At 45.8% G+C, this 27993-nt stretch overlaps 1 protein-coding gene across 1 annotated transcript in view; it reads left to right on the top strand.

The window, feature by feature from the left end:
- Nucleotides 1-546: 546 nt before the first annotated feature.
- LOC100460177 (guanylate cyclase 2G-like) overlaps nt 547-27993 on the top strand; it is a 50505-nt gene continuing 23058 nt past the window's right edge. The window contains 13 exon segments of the mRNA XM_054522857.1: nt 547-1142; nt 3164-3495; nt 5467-5578; nt 8996-9181; nt 11199-11343; nt 14111-14246; nt 15651-15760; nt 16495-16643; nt 18219-18356; nt 20870-20953; nt 21653-21739; nt 21741-21758; nt 22277-22348. Of these exon segments, the coding sequence (XP_054378832.1) occupies nt 750-1142; nt 3164-3495; nt 5467-5578; nt 8996-9181; nt 11199-11343; nt 14111-14246; nt 15651-15760; nt 16495-16643; nt 18219-18356; nt 20870-20953; nt 21653-21739; nt 21741-21758; nt 22277-22348 (1962 nt within the window). The 5' untranslated portion in view covers nt 547-749.

Below are 27993 nucleotides of genomic sequence, written 5' to 3'. Positions count from 1 at the left end.
TATTTCATGCATCAATAACCAATCTCAAGTGCCCTAAAGGCCTGGGTGAGGGATACAGACTGTGTCAACCTTTCAGTAAACCTTATAGCCATAAACTTACTTATTTCATAAAAATTTCCTAGAAGATGGAATCAGCAAGTGATAATTATTATCACTATTACTGGGATCATCATCATCATCAACACCATTGTCAAATCTAACACTGATGGACTGGCTCTCTTTGCCCAGGTATTTTGCCAAGGGCTAGTCTTGTATGATCTCTTTTAATCTTTACCATATCACTTTGCGGAAGACTTCATTACAGTTTCATCCCTGTTTTACAGAGCAGGAGATTAAGGCATAGAAAGGGGAAGTAATATGTTCTAGGTCACTCAACTAACGTGTGATGGAGTCAGAATTCCAGCCCGGGCCATCTGACTCCATTTGAGTCATTTCTGTGGTTCTTATTTTACCAGCGGAGAGGGACAGAGGGGTCATGTGACTTGCCCAGGAATGTGAAGTTTGTCACGGATGTCACTGTATCAATCACCAGGGCCCTGCTGACTAGCCGCCTTGGCCTCCTTCTGCAAGCCTGCTGCTTCTAGATGGTATTAAGACAGACTCTGAAAAGGGAGAGTTTCGGTTAATTAATGGCACTGAATAGAAAGCAAGCTGTGATCCTCAGGGAACTCTACACTGTCATATAAGTTCCTGGCATGAGTAATCAGGAGGCTGAGCCTCTCACAGTTCTGCAGTGACACAGGTGTTACATGCCATCCATGGCTCTCAAACCATGTCTTGAGGCCCCAATCGAGTCTGGGGTCTGTTCAGGGATTGAATGCCATGCTGACCACCCAACACTAGTTCTGATGCTCTTTGCCAGTGTGCTGGTGACTTGCCTTGAGGCTGCTAAACTCACTGTAGGCTTCCAGACCCCCTGGAACATCTCCCATCCATTCAGCATGCAAAGGCTGGGTGCAGACCTCCAGATTGCCATGGACAAGGTCAACTCAGAGCTAGTGGACCTTGGAAATTTCAGCTGGGAGTTCACTTACACCAACTCAGCCTGCAGCACCAAGGAGTCTCTTACTATTTTCAACAACCAGGTCCAGACAGAACAGATTTCTGCCCTGTTTGGACCAGCATGCCCAGAAGCAGCTGAGGTAGGGTATATATAGCCTCTGGAAACTAAGTTTCCATTGGAAGGGGTGGCCTTCAAGATGATGGTACAGATTTGAGTAATCTCCTGACAAGGATCACATTATTATAACAATAACCGTGTAGATCTTGAATATCATTTTTGAGATGCAATTAGTCTACGTAATTAGAAGAGTTAACATTCTCTTTAAAGAAAGCCTTTCTTTCTTTCTTTTTTTTTGAGATGGAGTATTGCTCTATTGTCCAGGCTGGAGTGCAGTGGCATGATCTTGGCTCACTGCAGCCTCTGCCTCCCAAGTTTAAGCGATTCTCCCACCTCAGCCTCCCGAGTAGCTGGGATTACAGGAGTGCCCCACCATGCTTGGCTGATTTTTGTATTTTTAATAGAGACAGGGTTTCATCATGTTGTCCAGGCTGCTCTCGAACTCCTGACCTCAGGTGATCCACCGGTCTCGGCCTCCTAAAGTGCTGGGATTACAGGCGTGAGCCACCACATCTGGCCAGAAAGCCTTTCAAATCAATAATTGTTTATTCACCTACCCTCTTCCTCCTCCTGTTGATTGTCTGAACTTGATGCTATTGTGTATAGACTCTTATAGTTCACTCTCATGTTCCTAAGCTACAAAGCTTAGGAAAATTAAGAAGAAACAAATGCATCCAGGCACAGTGGCTCATGCCTGTAATCCCAGCACTTTGGGAGGCCGAGGCAGGCGGATCACAAGGTCAGGAGATCGAGACCATCCTGGCTAACACGGTGAAACCCCATCTCTACTAAAAAAAAATACAGAAAATTAGCCAGGCGTGGTGGCGCATGCCTGTAGTCCCAGCTACTCGGGAGGCTAAGGCAGGAGAATGGCATGAACCCGGAAGGAAAGCTTACAGTGAGCCGAGATTGCGCCACTGCACTCCAGCCTGGGCAACAGAGCAAGACTCCGTCTCAAAAAAAAAAAAAAGAAGAAGAAGAAATAAATGCTTGGTTTTAAATAGAAAACTATCAATTGTTTGAGTAGGCTTTTCTTTGGTGTGTACAATAAATTAATCAGTGATAATGCAAGTAAATGAGAAAGAATCAAGTATGGCAGCCTACCTTACCTACAGCAAGAAAATGAGGGAAATGAATGACTTGTATTTGTTTGGTTGTTGGGATGAACTTTGTTGGTGTCCTTGGGTATCATGTCACCTGAAAAGTGTTGATGCAAAAGGTGAACAGGAAGGAGCAGCACAGGTCTTACTCTCAACAATTGCAGAACTATCATTAGCTGGAGCTGCAGAATTAAGTTTACATTTAAATTTGACCCATTCTCTCCTGGAATTCCCCATCTGACACATTTCTATCTGTTCAAGGGCTATCTGTCTAAGAGTTAATATCAAATGTCATGGAGCCTTTCTTTATCCCTTCACCTCCGCCCTCCATATCCCTAATTCCCCAATCAAAAGTAATCGTTTACTTCTCTAAATGCCTATAAATCTATTATGTATACATCTTAAAGAATATATTTAACTTTAAAGCTATTTTTTATATACCTTGGTTCTTGTAATAAACCATGAGCTCCTTCAAGAGCAAGGTCTCCAAAGTTTTTTGTATTTGATAGGCCCCTAATTAAAATGAATGAAAAATGAATAAGGGAGAAATTAAGAAAGAGAGAATGAGTAGCTATGAGTGTGGGCCGTGGAACCATATTACCTGATTTCCAACCCTGCTCCACTATTTGCTAGCTATGTAACTTACATCTCTGTCTTCCTGTTTTATCTTAAAAAGGGGGTAATAATACCTAGAAATGTTGTGAAAGTTGAAATGACATATGTAAGCTCTTAGAATGCTCGGCACACATAGTAAGCGCTCAATTAATGCTCGCTTTCGTTATCTTTGTTCTCTGAGGCCGACGTTGTCATCAACATTACAAAAGCGAAGGCCCAGTATGACCCATAGACTCACAGAATCTGAGATTTATGCAGATGTCTTACACTAGGGTTTGCGTGTACATAAACTCAATTATACAAAGACATCCTTTGGGTTATTTTCAAGGTTATCGGTTTGCTGGCCTCTGAGTGGAACATCCCCATGTTTGACTTTGTTGGACAAACCACAAAACTGTGTGACACCTGTGTGAAACTTGTGCCACCCAAGCAGGACATTGGTGATGCGCTCCAGAAAAGTCTCCAGTACCTGGGCTGGAAACACACTGGGATGTTTGGAGGCTACTCTGGGGCTTCCTCCTGGGATGGAGTGGATGAATTGTGGAAGGTTGTAGAGAATGAACTCAAATCCCATTTTATCATCACTGCTAGCATGAGATACACCAACAATAGTCTAGTCCTTCTTCAAGAGCATCTTTGGAGGATATCATCAATTGCCAGGGGTAAAGAGAAAAGTCTTCTGTCGCTTTTATTTGGAGAGAAAAATGGGACAAGCAGATTTGAAAAAAAAAAAACCCAAAAAACTCTTCACTTTTCTATGAGTGTAAATGCAGATGGAAACAAGGTACAAAATTAATAATATACAAAAGCAATTTCCTTTATTGCTTGACATCACTAACAAAAAATTGTGGGTTTTTTTTTTTGGTCTAAAGTAAAACCCCACATGCTACAGTGTTATGATACACAGAGCAAGTTCTAGAAGCATCTTCCAGGTGGGCTAGGTCCTGGACTTCACTCTTTGTTTACTGCATGGGCTCTGCAGACTGACAGACCTAGGTTGGAATCCAGTCTCTGACATTTTAGCTGTGTCCTCCTTGGGTAAGTACCTTAACTTCTCTGTGTCTCAAGTATCTTTTATATAAAATGGAGACAACCATCCTACCTATATCACAGACAGGGGAGGATTAAATAAGGTTATGCCTGTAAAGTGCTTAGCACCATGTGTGGACAAGTAGTTGGTCAACATATGACAGCAATTATTTTTGTGGTGATGCCTATAAGGCTCAACTTTCTAGGATGAATTAGTAACTGACTCCTTTCTGTTCCTCAACTAAACTAAACTTTCTCCAGCCTTGAGACTTCAGGGTTTTCTACTCCCTTGGCCTAGGGTGTCACCTGCACCCACTCCACCCAGTGATGCTAATGTGGGACTCTAAGGCACAAATGGCTCTCACTTGTTTTTCTTCCATAGCTACCTCCCTGTGTCCCTGTTGAATCTCTAATAAAGGGCTTGAAAGACCAACATACTGATCCAATGAGGTAATTCTTATGTGGTCTCAGTCACATTCCACCCTACCCAGCACCTTCTTGAGGGTAGCTTCCTCTCATCCTTGCATCCTTGCCGACTGGGTCCAGAGCCCACCTCCTCGGGGAGGCCTTCTCTAACGACTTAATGTGAAGCTGTTTCCCCTCCCCACCCATTAGCATCACAGCATCCATTTCCAACCTCACTAATTAGAATCTTCAAAGATCTCTTTAATCTGTTCACTTGTATACTGTCTGCTGGCTCATTCACTGCTATGTCTGTGTGCAGCACAGTGCCTGACACATAATTGGAGCTCAGATAAATAGACTATAAATTACTTCATTTAAAAAATAAACTAGCTGGGTGCGGTGGCTCACGCCTGTAATCCCAGCACTTTGGGAGGCTGAGGTGGGCAGATCACTCAATGCCAGGAGTTGGAGACCAGCCTGGTCAACATGGTGAAATGCAGTCCCTACTAAAAACACAAAAATTAGCCAGGTGTGGTGGTACATGCCTGTAATCCCAGCTATCCTGGAGGCTGAGACATGAGAATTGCTTGAACCCAGGAGGTGGAGGTTGCAGTGAGCCGAGATTGTACCACTGTACTCCATGCAGCCTGGTCAATACAGCAAGACTCTGTCTCAAAAATAAATAAATAAAAAATAAACCCCACTGCTTCATTTGTATATTCTGAAAATGGTGATGTGATTAAACGGCAGAAAAGTACCATGGCCTACTCCTCCCTCCGGCCAGCCCAACTCAGAAAGTCCAAATGCCCTTGATTCTAGGTCCTCTGTGAACTCCTCTTAACTGAAATGTGGCTGACAAGTCACAAGCCAGGTCTGCTGTTCTGATTTTTGAGCCAAAAAGAAAAAAAAACCTAGAGCACAGAGGTGATCCCAATCTTTTTTCACTTGTACATTGTGGGGAGGCTGCAGCAAAGACTTCAGTGCTATAGCTACTAGTTTGTACACTGCAGGTTTGGTTAAAGAATGTAAAAACTCAGGGACTAGTTTAGGCATTCCTGTTTCCTAAGGCATGCCCAAGGAAAGAACAAGTTCATGTCTCATTTACAGTGGCTTTAGGCTAGACTTAGAGTGAACGCATGCGTCAGAAAGCACACATACACAAGCAAGTGCAATTGGCTGACTGATTTTCATTCTTATGGTTATCATCTCAACCTGCATCTCAGAGGATGCACAAATTATTCTTCTGGCTGCAGAAAACCTGGGACTCAACACTGGAGAATTTGTTTTCATCATTTTGCAGCAGTTGGAGGTGGGTACCGTTGACCACTCAATGGCTCTGGTAGTAAGAGGTAGCAAGTATGGAGCACTCATTGTGACCCAGATGTATTAGCTCACTGAGCACTCCCTACAACCCCGTGAGGTAGGCAGTCTCACGTCCTCCTCTTAAAATTAGGACACTAAGACAGAGCTTGAAGAACTTACCCAGAGCTCTTCTCCACAGCTAGTGAAAGGCTGAACCAGGCAGTGAACTAGGTCAGCTGGCTTGAGGGCCTAGCCCGCTGTACTCCGTATCAGACAACAACAGTTGAGGAACTACTGTCATTTCTACCGGGCAGCTGAGACCTTCCCAAGGGACCCTCAGTCACAAGCGGCTCTCACTTCTTTTTCTTCCACAGCTACCTCTGTGTCCCTGTTGAAGCTTTATCAAAGGGCTGGAAAGACCAACATACTGATGCAACGAAGCGATTCTTAGGCTGTCTGATTCTTTTGGTAATTAGAATGGCTAAAAATACAATTGCTTACTATGAGGACTGAGGTACACATTTTACACACGATTGCACTTAATATTCTCAATGGTTTGCAAGGCAGTTACTAAATTCATTACTTATGTGCCTGTATATTTTGTACTTGGTATTTCAAACAGCCTTGGAAGTACATATTATTGGCATTCCAATGTACAGGTACAAAAACCCAGGCTTAATTAAGTTACCTTACCTAAGATCTCAGCGCTCCGAAGTGGCATACCTAGTCTTCCAGACTGGGCCTTTCAGACTGAGCTCACCCCACACAACTCTGCCTTCTGGAGGGCTTATGGAGTACTGGGCCTCCCTGTGAGTGCTTAATACATTAACACTTACTGTAGCTCACAACCACCCCATGGGGTATTTTGGGTCCAGAATTGGTGGGTTCTTGGTCTCGCTGACTTCAAGCATGAAGCCGCGAACCCTGGCGGTGAGTGTCACACCTCTTAAAGATTGTGTGTCCGGAGTTTGTTCCTTCACATGTTCAGATGTGTCTGGAGTTTCTTCCTTTTGGTGGGTTTGTTGTCTCACTAACTTCAGGAGTGAAGCTGCAGACCTTCACAGTAAGTGTCACAGCTCTTAAACGCAGCATGTCTAGAATTGTTTGTTCCTTCAGGTGGGTTTGTGGTCTCGCTGGCCTCAGGAGCAAAGTTACTATACCTTCACAGTGACTGTTACAGCTCTCACAGGTGGCTCATCCAGAATTGTTCATCACTCCCAGTGGGTTCACAGTCTTGGCAACTTCAGGCGTGAAGCTGCACACCTTTGCACCATGTTACAGCTCATAAACGTCACACAGAGCCACAGCCAGCAGCACCAAGATTCAGCACAAACAGCAAAACAACAAACCTTCCAAAAAGAACCCAAACAGGTTGCCACCGTGAGCGCAGGCAGCCTGCTTTTATTCCCTTATCTGACCCCACCCACAGCCTGCTGATTGGTCCATTTAACAGGGAGTTGATTGGTCCATTTTCACAGGGTGCTGATTGGTGCATTTACACACCTTGAGCTAGACAGAGTGCTGATTGGTGCGTTTACAATCCTTTAGCTAGACATAAAAGTTCTCCAAGTGCCCACACAACTCAGGAAGCGTGATGTCTTTGCCTACGGGATCCCACCTGCGGAGCTGCCTGCCAGTGCTAAGCCGCGCCCCCGCCCTCCTCAACCCTTGGGCGGTCGATGGGCGGCACCCTTTGGGGCCGCTGGGGCCGCGCGGGAGCCCACTGGTAGCGGTGGGGAGGGGAGGCATGGCGGCTGCAGGTCCCGAGCCCTGCCCCGTGGGGAGGCAGTTGAGGCGCGGTGAGAATTCGAGCGTGGCGCGGATGGGCCGGCAGTGCTGTGGGACGTGGTGAACCCTGCGCAGCAGCTGGTCCAGGTGCTGAGCCCCTCACCGCCCGGGGCTGGCAGCGCCGGCCGGAGCTCCGAGTGCAGAGCCCTCCCCAACCCGGAACTCGCGCTGTCCAGCGAGCAGGGCGCGCAGCTCCGGTTCCCGCCCGCAACTCTCTCTCCACACCTCCCTGCAAGCAGAGGGAGCTGGCTCCGGCCTCGGGCAGCCCAGAAAGGGGCTCCCACAGTGCAGCGGCGGGGCTGAAGGGCTCCTCAAGCGCCGCCAGAGTGGACGCGAGGCCGAGGAGGCGCCAAGAGCAAGCGAGGGCTGCTAGCATGTTGTCACCTCTCACTTTTATCATCGTCATTTTACAGAAGAGGAAACTGAGGTTCAGAGAGGTGCCAAAACTTGCCCAAGGCCATCCAACTAGTATGAGGGAGAGCTAGCATTCAAACCCAGGTGGTCTGGGCTCCTTTTCTACCTCTCATAAAGTGCACTGATGCATGGAAATAATGCACGTAGTATCTGCCTCACAGGGCTATTGTGTTTGTGCTTGTAAGCATCTTACGCAACAGGCATCTGCAAAAGCCACTTGCGTTTTCCTATGGACACGGTGCATTATTTTTCTAGCAGTTTTATCTTTCTAAAATAAGCTTTTAAAAAAATATCACAAGAAGCTGAAATAGGACAGAAGAAAATAAAGGGAGATATATAGTAATGTCCCAGATTTTTCCTTCTTTATCATGAAGTCTATCAGATCCACAAAAGCATCTCAGATTTCTTTGGGTGGTAAACTGGAATCCTAAAGGCATGCCAGACTTTCCAGAACACTCTCTTACCTTAGATTTCCATTGTGACCACCTCCCTTTCTCTTCACTTTTCCCCTTATCTCTGCTTTCAGGCAGATGAGGAGAGGAGAGGATGGACCACATTCAGTTTTGGCAGGGAAACTTTTCAACTCCCCTGTTGCTTTCTCCCACACCTTGATGATCCAGTTCCAACTGGTGTGTAATGGCAGAAAGAAGGTAGAGCTAAGAATACACCAATGTCTATGCAATTGAATTCATGTTGCTTCATGAAAGAATAGCATAAATCTATTTTATGAAAGTATTCCTAGTATAGGTTTAGGTGGAAAAAATCAAGCTGCGGAACATTATGGTATGATATCATCATATATATATATGTGTGTGAGTGTGATGCCATATATATGTATATATACCAGTGGGTGTATACTATTCATAATAGTAATATAGATTATAATGATAAAACAATGCCACAAGCAAAAAAATAAAAATTAAAAAAAAGCAAGAATCTATAGTCTCAAGCTTTTTAAGTTTTTGCAATCATTGTTAGTAGGTAAGCTTTCTGCATCTTAGCAGCTGTATGCACCAGGTACATTTTTTCTTTTTATTTGTGGCTTTTCTTCCATTGCTTATATGCCAGCTAGAGAACGTGGACCTTGTATTGCAGGTCTTCTGGAATCACTGTGTTTCCAGGAATTAGAAAGTAGTGGTTCAGATTAAACATTGCGTTACACGCAGTGCCCTTGTCAAGGCATTTCCTACCGAATAACAACATTTATTTCATTACTTTTTAGGACCGTTTTTGGAAGGAAGTACTGACAAATCAGAAAATGATGCACCTCCCAAAGGTGTATGGGTCAGTGCTTCTCATTGCCCTCAGCTCCTACAGGAAAGGCTGTGGAGACGAAGGCTTTTGGAAACAAGTCTACCAAACACCGAGGAGGCCGCCCTTCCACAGCACCATCTCCTGGGAGGAGCAGGTCTGATGCCGGGTCTTCCAGCTCAGGCTCCCTCCTCCCCTTTTTTGATCATATTTGTGTCTGGCTTTTGCATTTCTCCGTCTTATTTCTCCTCATCTCTCCCTACTCCCCTTACACACATGCAGGTGCACACACACATGCACTTTCCCATCTTCCACGCCCAAAATAAACAGCAGTTTGATGCTCTCTTGTGAATTTATACCTCAGAGGTTACTGGGTGAAAGGCCTTTGGAGCAGAGGCCTATGCCCCCATCCTACTGCTGCTATTTGCTAACTGTAGGACCTTGTAGTGAATTGTTTAACCTCCTTACACCTCGGTCTCTTTGCCTGTGAAATGGGACTGATAATGGCATCTACCTCCCAGGCTGTGGTGGTGTGTATTTAGTAAAATTGTCTGTGGAAGAAGCAAAGTATATATCTTCTTCTTTTGAGGGAAGGTCTTGCTGTGTCACCCAGGCTAGAGTGCAGTGGTGCAGTCATGCTCACTACATCCTCGACTTCCTGGGCTCAAGCAACCCTTCCACTTCAGCCTCCTAAGTAGCTGGAAATACAGACACATGCCATCATGTCTTGATAATTAAAAAAAATTTTTTTTTGTAGAGATGTGATTTCCCTATGTTGCCGAGGCAGCTCTTGAAGTCCTGGGCTCAAGCAATCCTGACTTGGCCTCCCAAAGTGCTAGAATTACAGGCGTGAGCCACTGTGCCTGGCCCAGAACAGATATTAATGGGTACCCAGACCATGACAATTTCCTTCCCCAGGAGGATGCCAGGACCTAGACCCAGGATGGAGTGGTCAGAGATGTGGAGCTAGGACAGGTCAGGGCCAGCAGATGGGCTGGAAAAGGGAGGAGATGATCAGGAGAGAGAGGGTCCACCTGTGGTAATCCCAGTATGTGTATGATGAGGAGGCACAGTGTCTGGCTTTCACAGAGAATTTTTTGAAGAGAGGCCTTTGTCCAGAGCTGGAGCTACTTCCAGTGTGGGGCCAAGCTGAAGCCCTAAGGTGACCACAGGCCACTGATGACAAGGAGTTTGATTAGAAATGAGGGGGCCAATTGTGGATCCCAACATATAAGACAAGATAACAAATTAAAGAATATTTGAGTAACAATCTACTGAGTGTCAGCTTTGTGTCTGGTACTGTTGGGAGAACAGTGCCTGGCACTTAGTAGGCACTTGTATTGTATTTTCCTTAACTGCCCAATAGAAGACATCACGTCCTGAAGACCTACTAAGGGTCAGGGACTGCAATGGATAGTTTACCTATTATGCCTCGTTTAACTATTGTCACATTCAACCCAACAGCGGTTTTATCCCCCCCCCCTTTTTTTTTTGAGATGGAGTCTTGCTCTGTCACCTAGGCTGGAGTGCAGTGGCGCAATCTCGGCTCACAGCAACCTCCGCCTCCCGGGTTCAAGTGATTTTCCTGCCTCAGCCTCCTGAGTAGCTGGGATTACAGGCAACTGCCACCACGCCCGGCTAATTTTTGTATTTTTAGTAAAGATGGGGTTTCACTATGTTGGCCAGGCTGATCTCCAACTCCGGACCTCGTGATCCGCCCGCCTTGGCCTCCCAACGTGCTGGGATTACAGGTGTGAGCCAACGCACTCGACCTATCCCCGTTTTATAAACGAGTGAGCTGAGATTCAGAGAGGCTGTGGAACTTACCCTGGGACTCATAGCCAGTAGGGAGCTGAGCTGGTCTAATTCCAGCATGTGCCCTCTTTCCCTGAAACCATGCTCCCTCCCACCTGTGGCCTGAAGAGCATCCCTGAAGGCTCAGAAGATCTAATTGGGAAACGCAGCATTCAGAAGGAAAATGAAGACTGCGACGTCTGGGTTTCATAGCGCAGGCGCAGGCGTGTGCTGGACCTTCTGCTCTCTGGGATGGGGGAAGAAAGTGCTGTGTGCCACTGCCAGGTGGATGGAACAGAGATTCCTCCTAATTTAGTGCTGGACGGTGACCCAAGAGGCCATGAACCTCTTGAGACCCTGCTTTGCTTGTCTTATTGAAGGTGAGCCCTTACTCTGCCTACCTTAACGACACCGTGCTGCTCTATGCTGAGATCGTGAAGCAGGTGGTAAAGGCTGGAGGCGACTTCCAGGACAGGTGGCAGCTGGTCAGCACTCTGAAGGGTTCCAGTCGGACCACAGTGCAGGGTAGGTGGCTTACTGCTGGAGGGTGTTCTAAACTCAGACCTGCGGCTCCGGTCGGTGGGGGCTTTGAGATCTTCGGCATGTAATTAAAGGCCTCTTTCAGGGCCTGCCTCGCACTGAACTCCAGAATTCATCTTTCTTGTGGGGATTCCAGTCTTCCTTCTGTAAGCATAGTTGAGGTTAAGACCTCCCAGCTCCCACAGTTCACTCATCCTTCTGGCCAGAGCCTGCCCAGACCAGGAGAGGAGGCTGCTGGGCACCTTTTCCCCTTTCCCCTGGGAATTCTCCCCCGAAGTTCCATTGAAACTGAGTCCATCAAGAATAAAATTCAGAAATGTGAGACCCATTTCCCGGGGTCACTTCCCATCTGCAGCCTCTGTGATGGGGGCCCTGGCACCACAGACTTCTAAAGATGGGCTGTAGTCTCATTCTTGCTTTCCTGGTGGGGATGAGTATAGGTTGGGGAGTGAACTGCTTTCAAATCACACTCAGCTGACCAACTGCTTTGATCTTTCTTGTTCTAGTTTTCTCACTTGTAAGATAGGGATAACACCTGCTACCACATGCAGAAATAATAACTGGCATTTAGGGAGGGCTTACCTTACACTAGGCCAAGTGCTAAGAGCTTCTGAGTATTACCTAATTGAATCCTCACACAGCCCATGAGGCAGGTACTATTTCTATCTGTATTATTCAGGTGAGTAAACCGAGGTTACAGAGGTTATGTACCTTGTCTAAGGTTACAAAGTTATTAGATGGTGGAGCCAGGATTCAAAATCAAGCCTGCCTTCTCCAGGGCTCATGTTTTTTGCTATCCTGTAACATAGGAGTAATGAGAATATGACATGCACCTGGCATATAGCATGTGCTCATTAAATAGTAGGTTCTTTTTTTTTCTTTTAAGACAGAGTCTTGCTCTGTCACCCAAGTTGGTCTTATACTCCTGGGCTCAAGGGATCTTCCCACCTCGGTGTCTCAAAGTGCTGGGATCATAGGTGTGAGCCACTGTGCCTAGCCAAATGGTCACTATTTTTATCCTTGCTTTGGCTTATCACTCAATAAATTATTACCTAAAATTTGTCTGAAAATTTAAAGACAGCAGCCAAGGCCTGCTCTTTGGAGTTTTCATAGAAGCAGGTCACGTTTACCCTATTAATGCCTTTTGCAAGTGGAAATATTCACCAACTTCTCTCTCTTCTTTCCTTTCAGACCGTAAAGCATTTGCTTAAAAAAGGGAGAAGTCACAAGGGGGGATCCTTCTTTCTGCTCTCAGTGTAATCCCCTCTGCCAGATCAATTAATTCCTCTTTCCTGTGGTTTTAGAAATTCTTCAGGCTGGAATGAGGGGAGGTTGTGAAGAGCAGTGAGGCCCTTTAAGAGCCTGAGTCATCCCACTTTGGTTCTGGGGCCCGTGGACCCCTTGCAGGGACTCATGACCAAAGGGCCCTCCTCACCCCTTCCAAACTGCCTTCTGTTCCCTTGTGGGCTACAGGACTGGCCTTGGCAGAACTGGAGTATTTGTCTCTGCTTCCTGTGTTCATTTTTGCCACATAGTGGCAACCACTCCATTGGCCAGTGCCAAAGGGCTTTTGCACCATTCCAGAAGGAAGGCCTCTTCTAGGAGGTCGAGTTAGGGAGCAGAATCCCCCAACCCCACTGGCTTTGGCTCAGTGAACACAATGCACACTGAAAGCAGTGGCCCTGGTTGTCGCAGGAGCTTTGGCCTTTCCGGTGCAAACCTCGGGCTCAATACCCACATTCAGGATGCCCACGGATGTGTATGCAGAAAGGCAGTGTGGCCAGCTGGAAAGAACATGGCACTTGGGGCCTGATAGGCCTGGGCTTGTGTACCAGCTGCGCCTCCTCCTGGCCCTGGCAGGAAGACCCGAGGGATTCATGCCTCCAAGCTTTGCTTGTTGGGAGCAGATGATGGTGCCCCTTCTGAAGGGTTAATTAGGATTAGACATGGGAGGTCAACACCACCTGCAGTGCCCAGCACTTATTAGGTGCTTTATCAGTGGTAATTTTGTGTCCTGTCCCCTGTGGGACAAAATCAGCAATAAGTCCTTTGTCAGAGCCTATGTTACTAGTTTGGGGTGTGAAGGAGCTGTGCTTCAAGTGAAGCTGTGCTTCCAAGATGCGTTCCTTCAGGAGTGGAGTTAATCACATCCTAAGAAATAGCAAACAGCACAGCAGGCCCTGTAAAGCCTCTGCACCAAGCCTCTGCAAAGGGCCTGCAAGGCCTCTGTACCCAGACCAGGAGGGAAGGGGCCGCCAGGAGAACAGAGATTGCAAACTTGTGCCGCAGGGCCTGGCAGCATGGAGGCGTGGGTTGGGTGGGATCGGGGGAGGAAGATGGGAGGAACTGGAGGAAGCAGCTGTCCCTCAGCCCCAGACAACTGCTGACATGTCACATCTGATTGTTCAAGGGAAGCATAAATCTGAGGTGTTAAGTGAAATTAACTGGAAACAAACTTTTTTCTTTTTTAAGTGCTGGATGAGCTTCCCCAGTGTGGGCCTGAAAAAAATACATCTGCCTGCCCAGTGTGGCCCTTTAGCCCTAACAGGATGCCATCTCTGCACTATCTTCTTCTCTTTGCTGGTCCCCATTGACCCTGTCTCAGATTCACTGAAATGGCAGAAACCCTGTGTCTGGTTTTTAATGACTGTTGGGGAAGGGGGTTCTGTTGATTTGAGTTGGGGCAGGCTGGCATTTTGAGCCACATGTTGCTCTCCCTCTCCTGACCTTGTGCAATCTCCTGTCTTTCTAGGAATCACCGGCGCTGTGTTTGTGGATGCCCAGGGAGAAAGGCACATGGATTACTCTGTCTATGCCCTACAGAAGTCTGAAAATGGGCCCCTTTTTCTTCCTTTTCTTCATTATGACAGTTATCAGAAAGTAATCAGGTACTGGCAGGACATTTCTGCAAGTGTAGATTGTGCTACAGAAAGAGACATAGGAAGAGGAGGGCTCTGGGAAGGCCAGTTTGGGATCCAGTCCCCCAAAGTAGAACCCCCCAAGTAGAACCCCCCCAAGTAGCCTGGTGCTCTTAGAACTCATGAAGATAGACTTTGGGCCTTTAAGGTGATTTTATTCCCTTGACTGAGGATATAGCTTGACCGTTTCAGATTTCAGTGTAGAACAGAGTACCCACTAACTGCACCTCCACCAGGGCCCTGTTCTCCTCTGGTGTTCCAACCAGTGTTCCCATTGGCCATGGTCTAGGGGAGAGGCCCTGGGCCCAGAGGGGGTGGTGGAGCACAGCGTCCCCGAAGGGATGGGTTTGCAGTCCCTGAAATGGCTCACCTAGACAGCCTGACTCCCAGACACATTTGGACACCAGCAACCAGAACACCATCCTGGGTTCCCAGAACCCAGGAATCCCTGGGGGAAAAGAAAGAACAACAACTTTGTTTTTGTTCTTTCAGCTACAAATCAATGAGAAAACTAAAAGGAAACCTACAATGTAATTCAATTTCCACTCACCCCCACTGCCACTAGTTCCAATCCAGATTCAACTTGAGGCTTTTTAAATTTTTAGACAGTCTTGCTCTGTTGCCCAGGCTGGAGTACAGTGGCACAATCTGGGCTCACTGCAACCACTGCCTCCCAAGTTCAAGCGATTCTCTTGCCTCAGCCTCCCGAGTAGCTGGTATTACAGGTGCGTGCCACTGCACCCAGCTAATTTTTGTATTTTTAGTAGAGACGGGGTTTCACCATGTTGGCCAGGCTGGTCTTGAACTCCTCACCTCAGGTGATCCACCCACCTCAGCCTCCCAAAGTGCTGGGATTACAGGCATGAGCCACCACATCCAGCCAACTTGAGGCTTTTTTCTCCCCTTCTCTTATGGAATTTTAATGGACCAAAATGGGCCAGAAAACAAAGTAACCATGGCAAACTAGGTCTTTAGTATTGTCGGAACAGGCACAATCCACGTAGGAGGAGATGTTTTGTTCTGTGAAATGTCAAGCTGCTATATAACAAGATTTGTCTACGTCAAACACAGGTGAAAGTCCCAGCAACATTGACTTGTCATGTCATCTTTTAAACCAAAAGAGACATGGTTTAAGTCAAAAGATTGAAGAAGCTATTTCAACAGCAAAAAGATACTGCCTTCCTTGAATGAGATTACCTGAAGGCTGGATTTGAAGAGCCTAGGAGAGTTGGGCAAACTGGACAGAAGTTTGAATTGAGAGACCAAGGCCTGAGTTTTGCGAATAACATGCATTTTTCCGTTGTCTCTGCTGTACATGAGGTAGAGTCAAATAGAATAAACTGAGCTGACACTGACCTTTTTTTTTTTTTAAAGACCCACAAGGAATTTCTCCAATATGACCTGGCCCCATGGCTCCCTTCCTGAAGACAGACCTGGCTGTGGATTTTATAATGAGTTCTGTGAAACTGAGCCTGCTTTTACGGGTAAGTATGGCTGTTTGGAGAAGGTAGCAGGGAAAGACTTTCTATAGTAGGGTCTCTGTATGGCAGGCAGCACTATTGACATTTTGGGCCAGATAAATTTTGTGTATGGGGAGGCTGGCATTTCAAGTCACGCATCCCTGTATATTATAAGATATTTAGCAGCATCCCTGGCCTCTACCCACAGATGCCTGTAGCAGCCCTCTAGTTGGAACAACGAGAAATGTCTCCAGACATGGCCAAATATCCCCTAGAAGGCAACATTACCTTCTTCCCCTGTGGAGAATCACTGCTGTAAGGGAAACTGGCTCCTGAGATTTGAGTCTCAGGAACTTCACCTCTAGGGAGGTTGAAAGAGTCTGGGCAGGGGAGTGTGCCCCAGTGGTTAGGAGCTCAGCCCTGGAATTAGATGGATCATGCCTGGAGAACCACCCTAAGGAGAACACACAGTAAATGTTTTGTAAACACTGCTGGTGGAGTCAGAAGTCATCATTATTATTTCTCTGCAGTGGAACTTTCTATACAAAGGGGGAGGTGAATGCAGTTCCAGTGGGAACTAGGGTGGCAGTCAGGGAAGATTTCCTGGAAGAGACAAGTCAGAGTAGACTTTGTGTGTCCTACCCCAGACCTTCCGGAGGACAGCCTTTGAGGAGCCTGCTTGGCTGGGCCCAGCTGGGCAGGGATGTACTTGCTACTGCTCTTGGGCAAGGCCTGGGTAATATGCCTCTACCCTCTAGGCGTGACTGCTATGCTTCTCACAATGATGATCCTCATTCCTGTCTTGGGAGCTGCCATCATAGGTCTGATTTTAAGGATGCAGAGGCAAAACAAAGACATCTGGTGGCAAATCAACTTTGATGATATCACCATTCTTTCCCAGAACAAGGTGAGGCCATATGTGACCCAGACCGTCCCCTTTCCTGGTCACTGCTGGAGATGTGTGGAAGGGACCTCATCTAGGAGCTTATAAGAGCAAGAGGCTAATTTATTAAGTGAGCACTTCATGAAGAGTCTGCAGGCCTGAGTTCTGGTTCTAGGCCTCCCACTTGCTTGCTGAATCTAAGAATGTCATTTTACCTCCCCAAGACTCAGTTTCTAAATACTTACAAATGATTGACAGTCTCTAAAGTTCCCTTTGCTCTGTTACTCTGTGGGTGAGAACTGTAGATGCTGTTCAGATATTAAAGCTGTCTCCTGGGGAGGATTTAGTTATTTTATTTTTTGTTTTGTAATTTTTTTGAGATGGAATTTTGCTCTTGTTGCCCAGGCTGGAGTGCAGTGGCACGATCTCAGCTCACCGCAATCTCTGCCTCCCGAGTTCAAGCGATTCTTCTGCCTCAGCCTCCCGAGTAGCTGGTATTACAGGTGCCTGCCACCATGCCCAGCTAAGTCTTTGTTTTTTTTTTTTTTTAGTAGAGATGGGGTTTCACCATATTGGTCAGGCTGGTCTCGAACTCCTGACATCAGGTGATCCACCCACCTCAGCCTCCCAAAGTGCTGGGATTACAGGCATGAGCCATCACTCCCGGCCGGATTTAGTTATTTTCAAAACCACATTAACTCCTTTAATCAATCGATGACTAATACAATAATGTTCATTTGCTTGACAAGGACTTGACCATTAACTACAGGCCAAGCATCATACAAGGTATGGGGATATCCCACAAATGAGATGCCTCCAGAGGGAGGCAAGTGTCAGAGAGGTGTTTCCACGGTGAGATGGAAGCCTTGCAGATGGAGAGACTGAAGGTCTCAGCATCTGGAAGGTTTTGGAGAGGAGGTGACATTTGAAAAGAGTGAGTTTGCAAGTGGTGAAAAAGAGTGAAGTCACACAGGATATAACGAGATGTGGGATGGTCAGGGCTGGTAAGCTTGGCTGGTACCAAGTCAGGGAGGCTTCAACATGCTAAGAGCAGGTGACTGCGATTCATTAGTAACTCATCTCCAAACGTCCCCGGGGATTCAGAGACTTATTCTTCCCTTTTCCACCAAAGCAGCTCTGCTTCGATCTACTTCATTTGTACATTAGGGTTTCAGATAAGGTTCTCCTTGAAAACAAGATTCCTATGCTTTGAAGGTGTTTTCTAGGTGTTGGGAAGCACTGAGGGTGTTAAACAGAGACAACCTGGTTAGATGTTCTTTAAGAAAATGGCTCTCACCCCAGGCCACACATCTAATTAAGTGCCACAGCCAGAATTTGAGTCTGGGCAGTCTGACCTCAGAGCCTTCCCTCTTAACCTACACCTCCATGGTGGTACAGATGCCATAGAGGGCATGGATGATGGGATGGTGCTGTCCTAAAGTGATGCATGTAGCAGGTCAGAAAGATCAGGGTTCAAATCCTGACTCTTTTACTATTAACTGTCTGACCTTGGCACTCAGCTTCCTCATCTATAAAATGCATTCCCTTTTGTACTTGGCCTTGCTACTGAGAGTGACCAAATCACTTCCTCTTTTACAGCCATCCCAGAGAGGCACACCTGTGTCAAAAGGCATCAACAGTAACTCATCTAGCGTGATGATTTCTGCGGACCTCAGCTCTTTTGTCAAGAGCCAGCAGGGGGAAGAGCTCTTCTATGCCCCAGTAGGGCTTTATCAGGTATTTCTGAGGCCAGATGGCTGCCCATAGATCTTAGTGTATCTCTGTTCTGTTCTGTGCATCGTTTCTGCCCGGCAGGGCATTCTGAATAGAAGAGCATTCTCCAAGCAAAAGCCAAGGTGGTCTTGTGACTCCATACTAGTGCTTCCCAAACCTTAATGTGCAGATGGATCACCTGGGACTCTTATTAAAATGCAGATTCTGGGTCAGTAGGTCTGGTGTGGTGCCTGAGATTCTGCATTTTAAAGAATCTGCTGGCCGGGCCTGGTGGCTCATGCCTGTAATCGCAGAACTTTGGGAGGCCAAGGTGGGCGAATCACGAGGTCAGGAGATAGAGACCATCCTAGCTAACATGGTGAAACCCTGTCTTTACTAAAAATACAAAAAATTAGCCGAGCTTGGTGGTGGGCGCCTGTAGTCCCAGCTACTCGGGAGGCTGAGGCAGGAGAATGGTGTGAACCCGGGAGGCGGAGCTTGCAGTGAGCTGAGATCACACCACTACACTCCAGCCTGGGCGACAGAGCGAGACTCCGTATCAAAAAAAAAAAAAAAAAAAAAAAAAAAATCTTCTAGGTGATTCCCAAGCTGGCTTTTAGATTAGACTTACCTTTGTCCAAAATAACCTTCTGTGATGATGGAAATGTCGCAGATCTGCACTGTCCAATGTGGTGGCCACTAGCCTCCTGTGACTACTGAATATTAGTGTGCCTGGGCAACTGAATTTTAAATTTTATTTAATTTTAATTAATTTAAACTTAAATAGCCGTATGTGACTGGTGGCTCCCTTAAAGGACAGTGCAGTCCTAGAGTGTGGATTATTTCATCCTTGCTACTTTGGCATGGATGAATCAGTCGTGGGGCCTGGTGCTTCTGCGGTGTAGACAGTGACTGCTGCTGCAGCTTAAAACATAATTTCCGCTTGTCCTTTCTCACCTTCCCTGCCATACCCAGACCATGATCGCTGTCTGCACTTAGCAATCCTTCCAAAATTCAAGTCCCCTTGGGGTAAGAGTATGTATGAAATTGTATTTATTCTTTAAAATGGGGGTCCCAGAGAGTAAGGACAGAAATCTCTGAGCAAGGGAAGAATTGTTCATTGCTCTATATTGGGGTTAGAAAAGACTAGAGCCAAATTATCCCCTATGCAATGAAACTTGATTTTTTAAACATCTGCTTACTTGAGTTCTCAAACTACAAAAACCTCCTGGGATATTACCAAATACCTTAGGGACCACCATCCATGCAAAACTCTATGTGGTCGTCACCCAGCCACATAAAGAAGGAAGTAGCAACACATAGCATATCGCTGTTTGATTGATCTTCCAAAAATATGTCTCCTCTCCTCTCTGTGAAACACCATCACTGGATTCCCCACCTCTGTTGCCTGTGTGATAGTGCCAAAACTCTTTAATAAGGGACTTAAGCCTCTTGACTCCCTAGTCCCTATCTATTTTTCTAATCTTTTTTTCCCCGGCTTCAAATTCTGTGCTTATCCAATTGGTCTTGCCTATTTTGCCACGTATGTTTCACCTTCTGACAGTGCCACTCCCCTTCCACCCAACCCATGTGGAATCTTCTTATCCTTCAAGGTTCAGCTTAAGCATCACCCCTTCTAAGAATCCTTTTCTTCATCCCACAGGCATTCCTTCCTCTGTGGCCCTCCCATCATAGTCCTGAGTCCTTTGCCATTGCCCTCATACGAAACGTGAAAGATCTTGGGTTGATATTTACCTTCTCTTGTGGCTTACCTTCTCTTGGGTCCGGATTCTATGCCTTCTTCTATCCAGCTCTTACCACATTATGATATGTTTTTATGGTGACTGATTAAGTGACTCTCTAAAAGCAGACTCCATAGGCAATACAAATAAAATATGCCATTTACTGAAAGTTTGATATATGCCAGGTCTTGAGTTACCAGTGGTATTTTAACTGATTTAATGCTCAGAAAACCTTATGAGATTGATGTTTTTTTAAAAAAAAAACAACTTATTTTAGGTTTGATGTTATTTTTAATCCCATTTTACAGATGAGAATAAAGGCTTGGAGAAGTTAAGAACAACTCAAGGTTGTTAAGGCAGTAAGTGGTAGCACTGGGCTTAGAATCAGGCAACTGACTCCAAACCTGCACTCATCACTGTAACTTACTATTTCCTCTGAATGATAATGGGATATTATTATATAATAGAAAGTGTATAGTCTTGGAGTCAGACTTTCAAGTTCTCGCTGTACTACCTACAAATATGCAACTTGGGCAAGTTACGTAACCTCAACAATCCATCTGGAAATGGGCCAATCATACCTACCTCGCAGGGCCGTGATGCCAGTTAAGCAGCTAGCTTAGTGCCTGGCCATGCACAGGGCCACCGAAGGGGTTGATTTGGGCAGTGAGGAGTTTGATGATTGGCTTCTAGGTGCATTTCTTTCCAGTCTTCTTGCTCCCCTCCCTAGCCCTAAGTGGAGCTTTTTCTGATTCATTCTGAGTTGAGAACATTCCACTTTTTCTTTGATTCCAGGGAAACCATGTGGCCATCTGCTACGTTGGTGACCAAGCAGAAGCCTGGGTTAGGAAGCCGACTGTGCTACAGGAAATACAGCTGGTGAGGCCCCCTGCCCAGGGTCAGTGGAGAGACAAAGCAGTGAGCTCCTCTGCCAGCTCCTGGTCCCAAAGGAGCGGGGATGGGAGGCTGCTTCCCTTAACGTGACCCATCTCTCCCTCCCCTCCACAGCCCAGGCTTTGAATCTCAGACCCCTACCCTCTCCCAGGCACCTGAAGCCTGGGATCACTCCGACCTCTGTTTTTTCCCCATCATTCTTCCTGGCCTTGATTCTGGCCCTTCATCCTCTGTGTCTGTGATGGCTGCTTGCCTACCTGCCAGCCTTGAACCTGGTACTTGGAAGGAGTCAGTTTCATGGGCCTGACTTCCTGCTCCTTCTCTGTGATCTGTTGCAGGCCCCACACTGGCATTGACAGCCATAAGCATGGAAGCAGGGCTGAGTCCATTTACTATGATGTGGTTGAGTTAATCCCCATGGCTGAGGTTAGACTTTGATCATTCCTCTGATTTATTTGCTGGAGACAGACTTCCTGGGTTTACCTCCCAACTCTGCCACTTATAGGTGTTACTTTACCTTACTTTTCAGTGGGATTTCCCTCATTTGTAAAATGGGATCTGTAACAGTTCTTATCTAACAAGGTCTTTATAAGAATTGACTGAAAATATGCAAAGCACATAGCATGGTCCTGGACATAGAGACACACTCTATACATGAGCTATTGTAACCATGATTATTTCCAGATGGGTGAATTAAGGCACAAGAACATTGTTCCCTTCTTTGGTATTTGCACCGAACCACCTAACATCTGCATTGTCACCCAGTATTGCAAAAAAAGGAAGTCTTAAGGTAAGCAAAATAGTAAAATGCTCCTTAGGTTTGATTAGTGATAGATAATAAAGAAGTTTCTCAGTTCCCTCTGCTATTCATCCAAGGTCAGTTCCTCTCTGTTCTAATTGCAAGACCTGAATTATCTTGTCAGGCTACCTTCTGGGAATCAAATTAGCCAAATGTCTGCTTCTTTTGTTCTGGGGGAAAACTGAGCTTGGTTTCTTCTCTTAGGATGTTATGGCTACTCTTGAACTGTGTTCCTGGACCCATCCTATTATGGTATGTGACAACAGCTTTCTGTCAGGAACAAGGAAGTGTTTGCAAAACTTGAGACTGCATGCATTCTCAATATTGAGTCAGGTTATGGTATCTCCTGGGAAGATTTCCAGTTATTAGGTTTAATGTTTTCTGCCCCACATTGCGTTAGTTCTGGCCAAAAATATAAGCTATATTAGAGTCAAATCTGTTCAGTCGTTAAAGCTCACTGTGCTTCAGGTTGAGTCAGTAGGAATCTTTTGAATAACTGTGTTTTTCAGGATGTTTTGAGAAACTCGGATCATGAAATGGATTGGATATTCAAACTCTCATTTGCATATGACATAGTCAATGTAAGTATAACACAAACTTTCCAAAGAATGAATATGATAGTGTTTTTGAGTTGCTCTGTCTTGAATTAAACTGTAATTTTTCTTGAAAATGTTGGACCTCTTCAGATCTCCTCTTCAGAGTGATTCCAGCTCTAAAATCTATCACTTCTATCTGATTTTTTTCTTTTCTTCTTCCCTGATGGCAGATAAATATATAGAGAGGAAAGTATTTTATGCTAAAGTTGGAATGGATGCTAAGTTTACCCAATCAGAAAAGAGCAGAGTATTTACATTGTAGGGTAGAACTTTCTATCTCAAAGAGTATCTCATCACTAGATTGTAAATTGGACTGGGAGAGGTGATTCCTGATATTCTTCCCTGCTCTTCAACCCCTGATTTCTTTCCCTAGGAAATGGGGGTGCCACATTAACCACAAAGCTGCTGACCTAAGAGTTGGGCCAGAGATGCTGATCTGAGGAGGTAGAATCTTTGCTTTGGCACAGTGGACTATGGTGGCTGCGAAGAAGGGAATAATAGTAACACTAAAATATATAGAGTGCCTACTTTGGGCCAGGCACTTTCCAGTACTTTGTATATATTAATTTATTGAATTCTCACAAAAATATAAGGTAGATCTATTGTTACTTTTATTTTACAGATTAAAAAAACACAAAGCACAGAAAGTTCCTATGACCTTCCTGAAGTCTCATAGCTATGAAATAGTGGAGTTAGGATTCAAACCCAGGCATTTTCAAGTCCTATACCCTTAACCACCATACCATACTGCCTCTCAGTAGGAAGCACTAGAGCTTGCTTTTGTGTTTTACCACAGGGAGAAATCAGTCTCACAACTAGAAGCCAATTAGGGGCTGGGGAGGGGTAATTCAGAGGGAGTTGGAGAGAGACCAATTCCTGCCTGTTGCCAGGAAGGCAGTGGAAATGCTGAGAAGTGGCAGCTGGATCCAAAGCCCAAGGTGACACTGTCTTGAAGGGCCATGCCCTAGGTATGCAGCTGGTGATAAGGGATGGAGAGGGCAGGAGAGGGAGGAGATTCACCGTGGGGTGAGCCATGTCAGTATGGACCAGCATCCTGAGACTGCTCTCTCCCACCTGCGCTAAATCCAGCTGTTCTTTCTTAAGCTTGCTGCCTATACTTTTACCACCAGAAGGGACAAAGCCAGTGACCTGGGAGTCAGTCCAGTGAGGAAACCTCTTAGTCATGGGCAGCACGGTGAAGGATAGTGGTCCACTGCTAGTCAATAGTCCAACCATCAATCAACCAACAGACTCCTGTGGGGAAGACTCACTTGGGTGTTGAGAGGGCAAAAAGGATGAAACACAAGCTGTGTCCTCCTGGATTAATGGGCCACTGACTTATTGAGTGATTTTGCCAGGCCACTTCCCCACTCTAGACCTTGACCTCCACATAGGTAGAACGAATGACGCTGGCCCAATTGAAGTCTAAGGGCTTTCCTTCAACAAGGATTTTATTGCTTTTTGTTTCTAGGGAGCTGAGTCCTATATCTCTGTGAGACTTTGATTTCCTAGGCTTTAGCAGGAAGCCAGCAGATTGTTATAAAGCAAGGTCGATAAACGGAAGCGTCTCTGTGATTGGGTCTTCATGGGCAACCCTGGACCACCACTGTTATTATTTCATTAAAATTTTATTGAGCATCTGTTAAGAGTCTATCCTACTCTGGTCACTTTTGTAGGAAGAAAGGACTTGTTTCCAGCTTTGAATGGCTTAAAATCTAGGGGAAGAAAATAGTCTGGAGATGTACATATAAAATTCTTTAAGTGGCGTGGTTGTAAACTGGAAGGATGTGACGTGGCATCTTTTCCTACCCTGGGATCTTCTCTCCTTCCCTTCACCCACTTTTCCCTTCTCTTCCCACCGAGCACAGAGAAGTATTCTGGACTCCAATTATCTGCCTCCTGCCCCCATCAAAACAGCCAACATCATTTATATTGGAAGTGAAGACTAAGCTAGTAAGTAAGTTCTCACCAAGCCGTGAATGACTAACAGATTTGACCTTTTTAGTGTAGGCATCAGATTTCAAGAAGCATTAACTCAAAGGTTTCTCTGGAAAAACGCTATGGCGGGTGGGCATGGCACTTTGAAGGGGGAGAGCTCCCTGGTGGTCATCACCTACTCTAACTCACTGAGTCTACCCTCTACTCTGTGCCAGGAAAACAGAGGACAGCTTGGCATTTTGCTTTGGAAGGATCATTACCTCCTGAGATGGAGTGTGCACATTCTGGGATCATGTAGGGCCACTACTGATGACACAATAGGCTAGATCAAGGCACAGGTAGGCCCTTTGAGGTTAATTACTCTGCCAATGTTCTTTGAAAGGGGACTGGGAGTAACAGAAAATGTACTGTACTCTTAGAGCCTTGCCATGGGTCTGGGCATTGGGCCAAGCTCCATGGGGGCGATTGTACTTTTGAAACAAGTCTCTCTATGTCTATTTGATCAGCACCTCCTCTATATCAGGTATCAGAGAGACTCTGAGATGCCATAGACATTTCAAGGCAACAAACATATATTGATCAAGTGCCTAATTTGGATCAGACCCGTTTCTGGGCGTAGGAGGCACAGACGAATGAGCCTCATTGTCCTGTCCCCAAAAAGTTCAACCCAGTTGGGCAAGCCTGGGAAGGAGTTTGGAGAGTATAATACTCTTCTTGAGTTACAAATAGGTCTTCATGTCTAAGTAAGAGAAGTCTTGATGGATTAAGAGGATGAAGGACAGTTCAGCATAGAAGTTGTCATTGAAGTTTGAACCCTGACTGCCACTTATTGGCCAGGTGACCTTAACAACCCTGGGCCTCACTTTTCCTATGTGTAAAGATAACATCAGTACCTGACTCATAGGGTTGTGTGAGGACTAATGTATGCAAAATGCTTAGTGCCATGCCTTCCCTGTAACAGGCGTCCAGTAAATGTTGATTGTTAGTAGTAGCAGTAGTAGTATCACGATCATAGATAATTCTATTACTGGTACTAAAAGAAGTACATGTTCTTGTTTTAATTTCCCCGACACTCCTATGGGGCAAGTCTGCACTGTCCAAATATGATAGCCACCAGCCACATGTGGATAATGAGCACTGCAATTGTAGCTAGTTCAATTTGAGATGTGCTATAAAGTTTATACTGGATTTTGTAGACTTAGCAAAAAAAAAAAAATATAAAATATCTTGCTAATATATTTATGTTGACTACTTGCTGAAATAAGATTTTTCAATACATTGGGTTAAATAAAACATTATAAAATACATTTCACCTGTTTGGTTTATAACATGGCCGCTAAAAATGTAAAAATACACATGTGGCTTGCATTATGTTTCTATTGGACAGTGATCTCTATAATTAACAATTAACTCCATTATTAATTCATTTTTAACTCCAATAGTAGTAATATTGGAGTAACATTATCTCCATTTCCAAGAGGGAAAAAGTGAGGCTTAGTGAGGTGAAATCACCTGCTCAGCTGGTCAGACGCAGGTTGGGATTTGTAGCCACTCTGTCTCCAAAGGCTGTGTTTGCTCTTCCATGCGATGCTTCCTCCCTGCTAAGTACAGAGAGTACAGATATGGGGCCCAGAGGTAGGAGCGCTGTCTGCCACCCAGGAATTTCCAGTAGGGCAAGAAATGTAGCTAACGAACAGATGATTGAACTGATGCTGGTGGGACCTCGACCCCAGCCAGTGTGCAAGCTCTTAACACCATTGTGAGAAGGAATTCAAGGATAAATCAGAAAACAGTGAAAGTATGGAGATTTACTGCAAAGTGAAAAGTACACACTCAGGAAAGGGGAGTGCAGGCGGACTCGAGAGAGAGTCACGCAATGGAATTTGGGGCTTCTACCTTCATGAGTTTCTTTAACCAAGGGGTAGAACATTCATGAGGATTCCTGAAAAAAGGTGGAGATTTCTAGGAACTGTGGTGCTACCCATTTTTACATCAAATATGGCTATTCCTGGAACTGTTGTGGCACTGGTGGGTGTGTGACCTAGTATGTTAATGAGCTTATAATAAGGTCCCAGGTGAAACTTAGGTCAAATCCAGCACCATGTTGGATCCAGTTGATCTTACCTGGCTTGGCCCACACCCTGTTCTTTTCAGGGTCTTATCAGCCCTGAAAATAATGGCTTATGCAGCTATTTCAATTCCTTTTTGCTAGTCATGTGTAACTGCCTGGAATTTTCTGTTCTCCTGCAGCCACCCTGTGTTATTCCTGTCTCAGAGCTGCCAACAGTGCATAAAATCTGGCATGTAAATAATAAATCCTTTCATAGCTCTATTTGCTCTCTGGTAATATACATAAAAATCATACATTTCCATCAAGATAGAAAATAAAGACATGCATGCCATCTCTTAGAGAGGAATGCACACCCAGGATTCCAAGCGCCCCTCAGCATGTCATTTTCACCCTAATGGAAGGAGCTCTACTAAAATCCTAGAATGTGAAATCGTTGACTGTAAAATATCTCATACTTGGGGTAGGCCTGGCACTAGCAAAGGCAGGAGGAAAGCAGAAGAAGGCCTTGTGTGTATCAGGGACAGTCCTGTTGAATGGAGAGGTCTCCTGCTGGAATCAGAGAACTCTGGATCAGACACAGGTCTCACCCGATTTCAAGCTTGGACCTTAGCCTATTGGAGCCTCCCTGGGGAAGTCCCAGAGGCAGCCCCAGCCAGGCCCCTCCAGGTCCAGTTGAGTGGGAAGCAATTTCAAAAGGTGATTCAACGTTACCATCTAAAAACAAATAAGGCACTTCGATAAAGGAACATGGGGTAGGGGGTGGAGAGTGATTGGGGCAGGGGTGGGGGCATGTATCCATTCTCCTGGATGTTTTCTGTGTTATCTCATATTTCTTTTTTGTTGTTGTTATTTATTTTTTGAGACGGAGCCTCACTTTATTGCCCAGGCTGGAGTGCAGTGGAGGGATCTAGGCTCACTGCAACCTCTGCCTTCCGGGTTCAAGTGATTCTCATGCCTCAGCCTCCAGAGTAGCTGGAATTACAGGCACCCACCACCACGTCCAGCTAATTTTTATATTTTTAGTAGAGACGGGATTTCACCATGTTGGCCAGGCTGGTCTTGAACTCCTGACCTTGAGTGATCCACCTGCCTCAGCCTCCCAGAATGCTGGGATTATAGGCATGAGCCACCACACCCAGCCCCATCCCATTTTTTTTTTTTTTTTTTTGAGACAGAGTCTCACTTTGTAGCCCAGGCTGGAGTGCAATGGCACGATCTCAGCTCACTGCAACCTCCACCTCCTGGGTTCAAGTGATTCTCCTGCCTCAGCCTCCTGAGTAGATGGGATTACGGATGCGCGCCACCATGCCAGGCTAATTTTTGTATTTTTAGTAGAGACAGGGTTTCACCATGGTGGTCAGGCTGGTCTTGAACTCCTGACCTCTTGATCCGCCCACCTCGGCCTCCCAGAGTGCTGGGATTACAGGCATGAGCCACTGTGCCTGGCCCTTATCCCATATTTCTAATGCAGTATTGGCCTCAGGGCTCTGGCTCAGGTGGGATAGTGACTTGGCCTGTCAGCACTGCTGGAGGAAGAGGTGCACCCCTGTGCTGTTGAAGCTGGTTGTTGTCCGGGGTAAATACCCGAGGTTTGTGGTATCATGCCAAGAAAATCGAGTAC

This window comes from Pongo abelii, chromosome 8 (assembly GCF_028885655.2).
Source record: "Pongo abelii isolate AG06213 chromosome 8, NHGRI_mPonAbe1-v2.0_pri, whole genome shotgun sequence".
NCBI classification, from domain to species: Eukaryota; Metazoa; Chordata; class Mammalia; order Primates; family Hominidae; genus Pongo; species Pongo abelii.
This window is presented reverse-complemented; position numbering and strand designations above follow the sequence as displayed.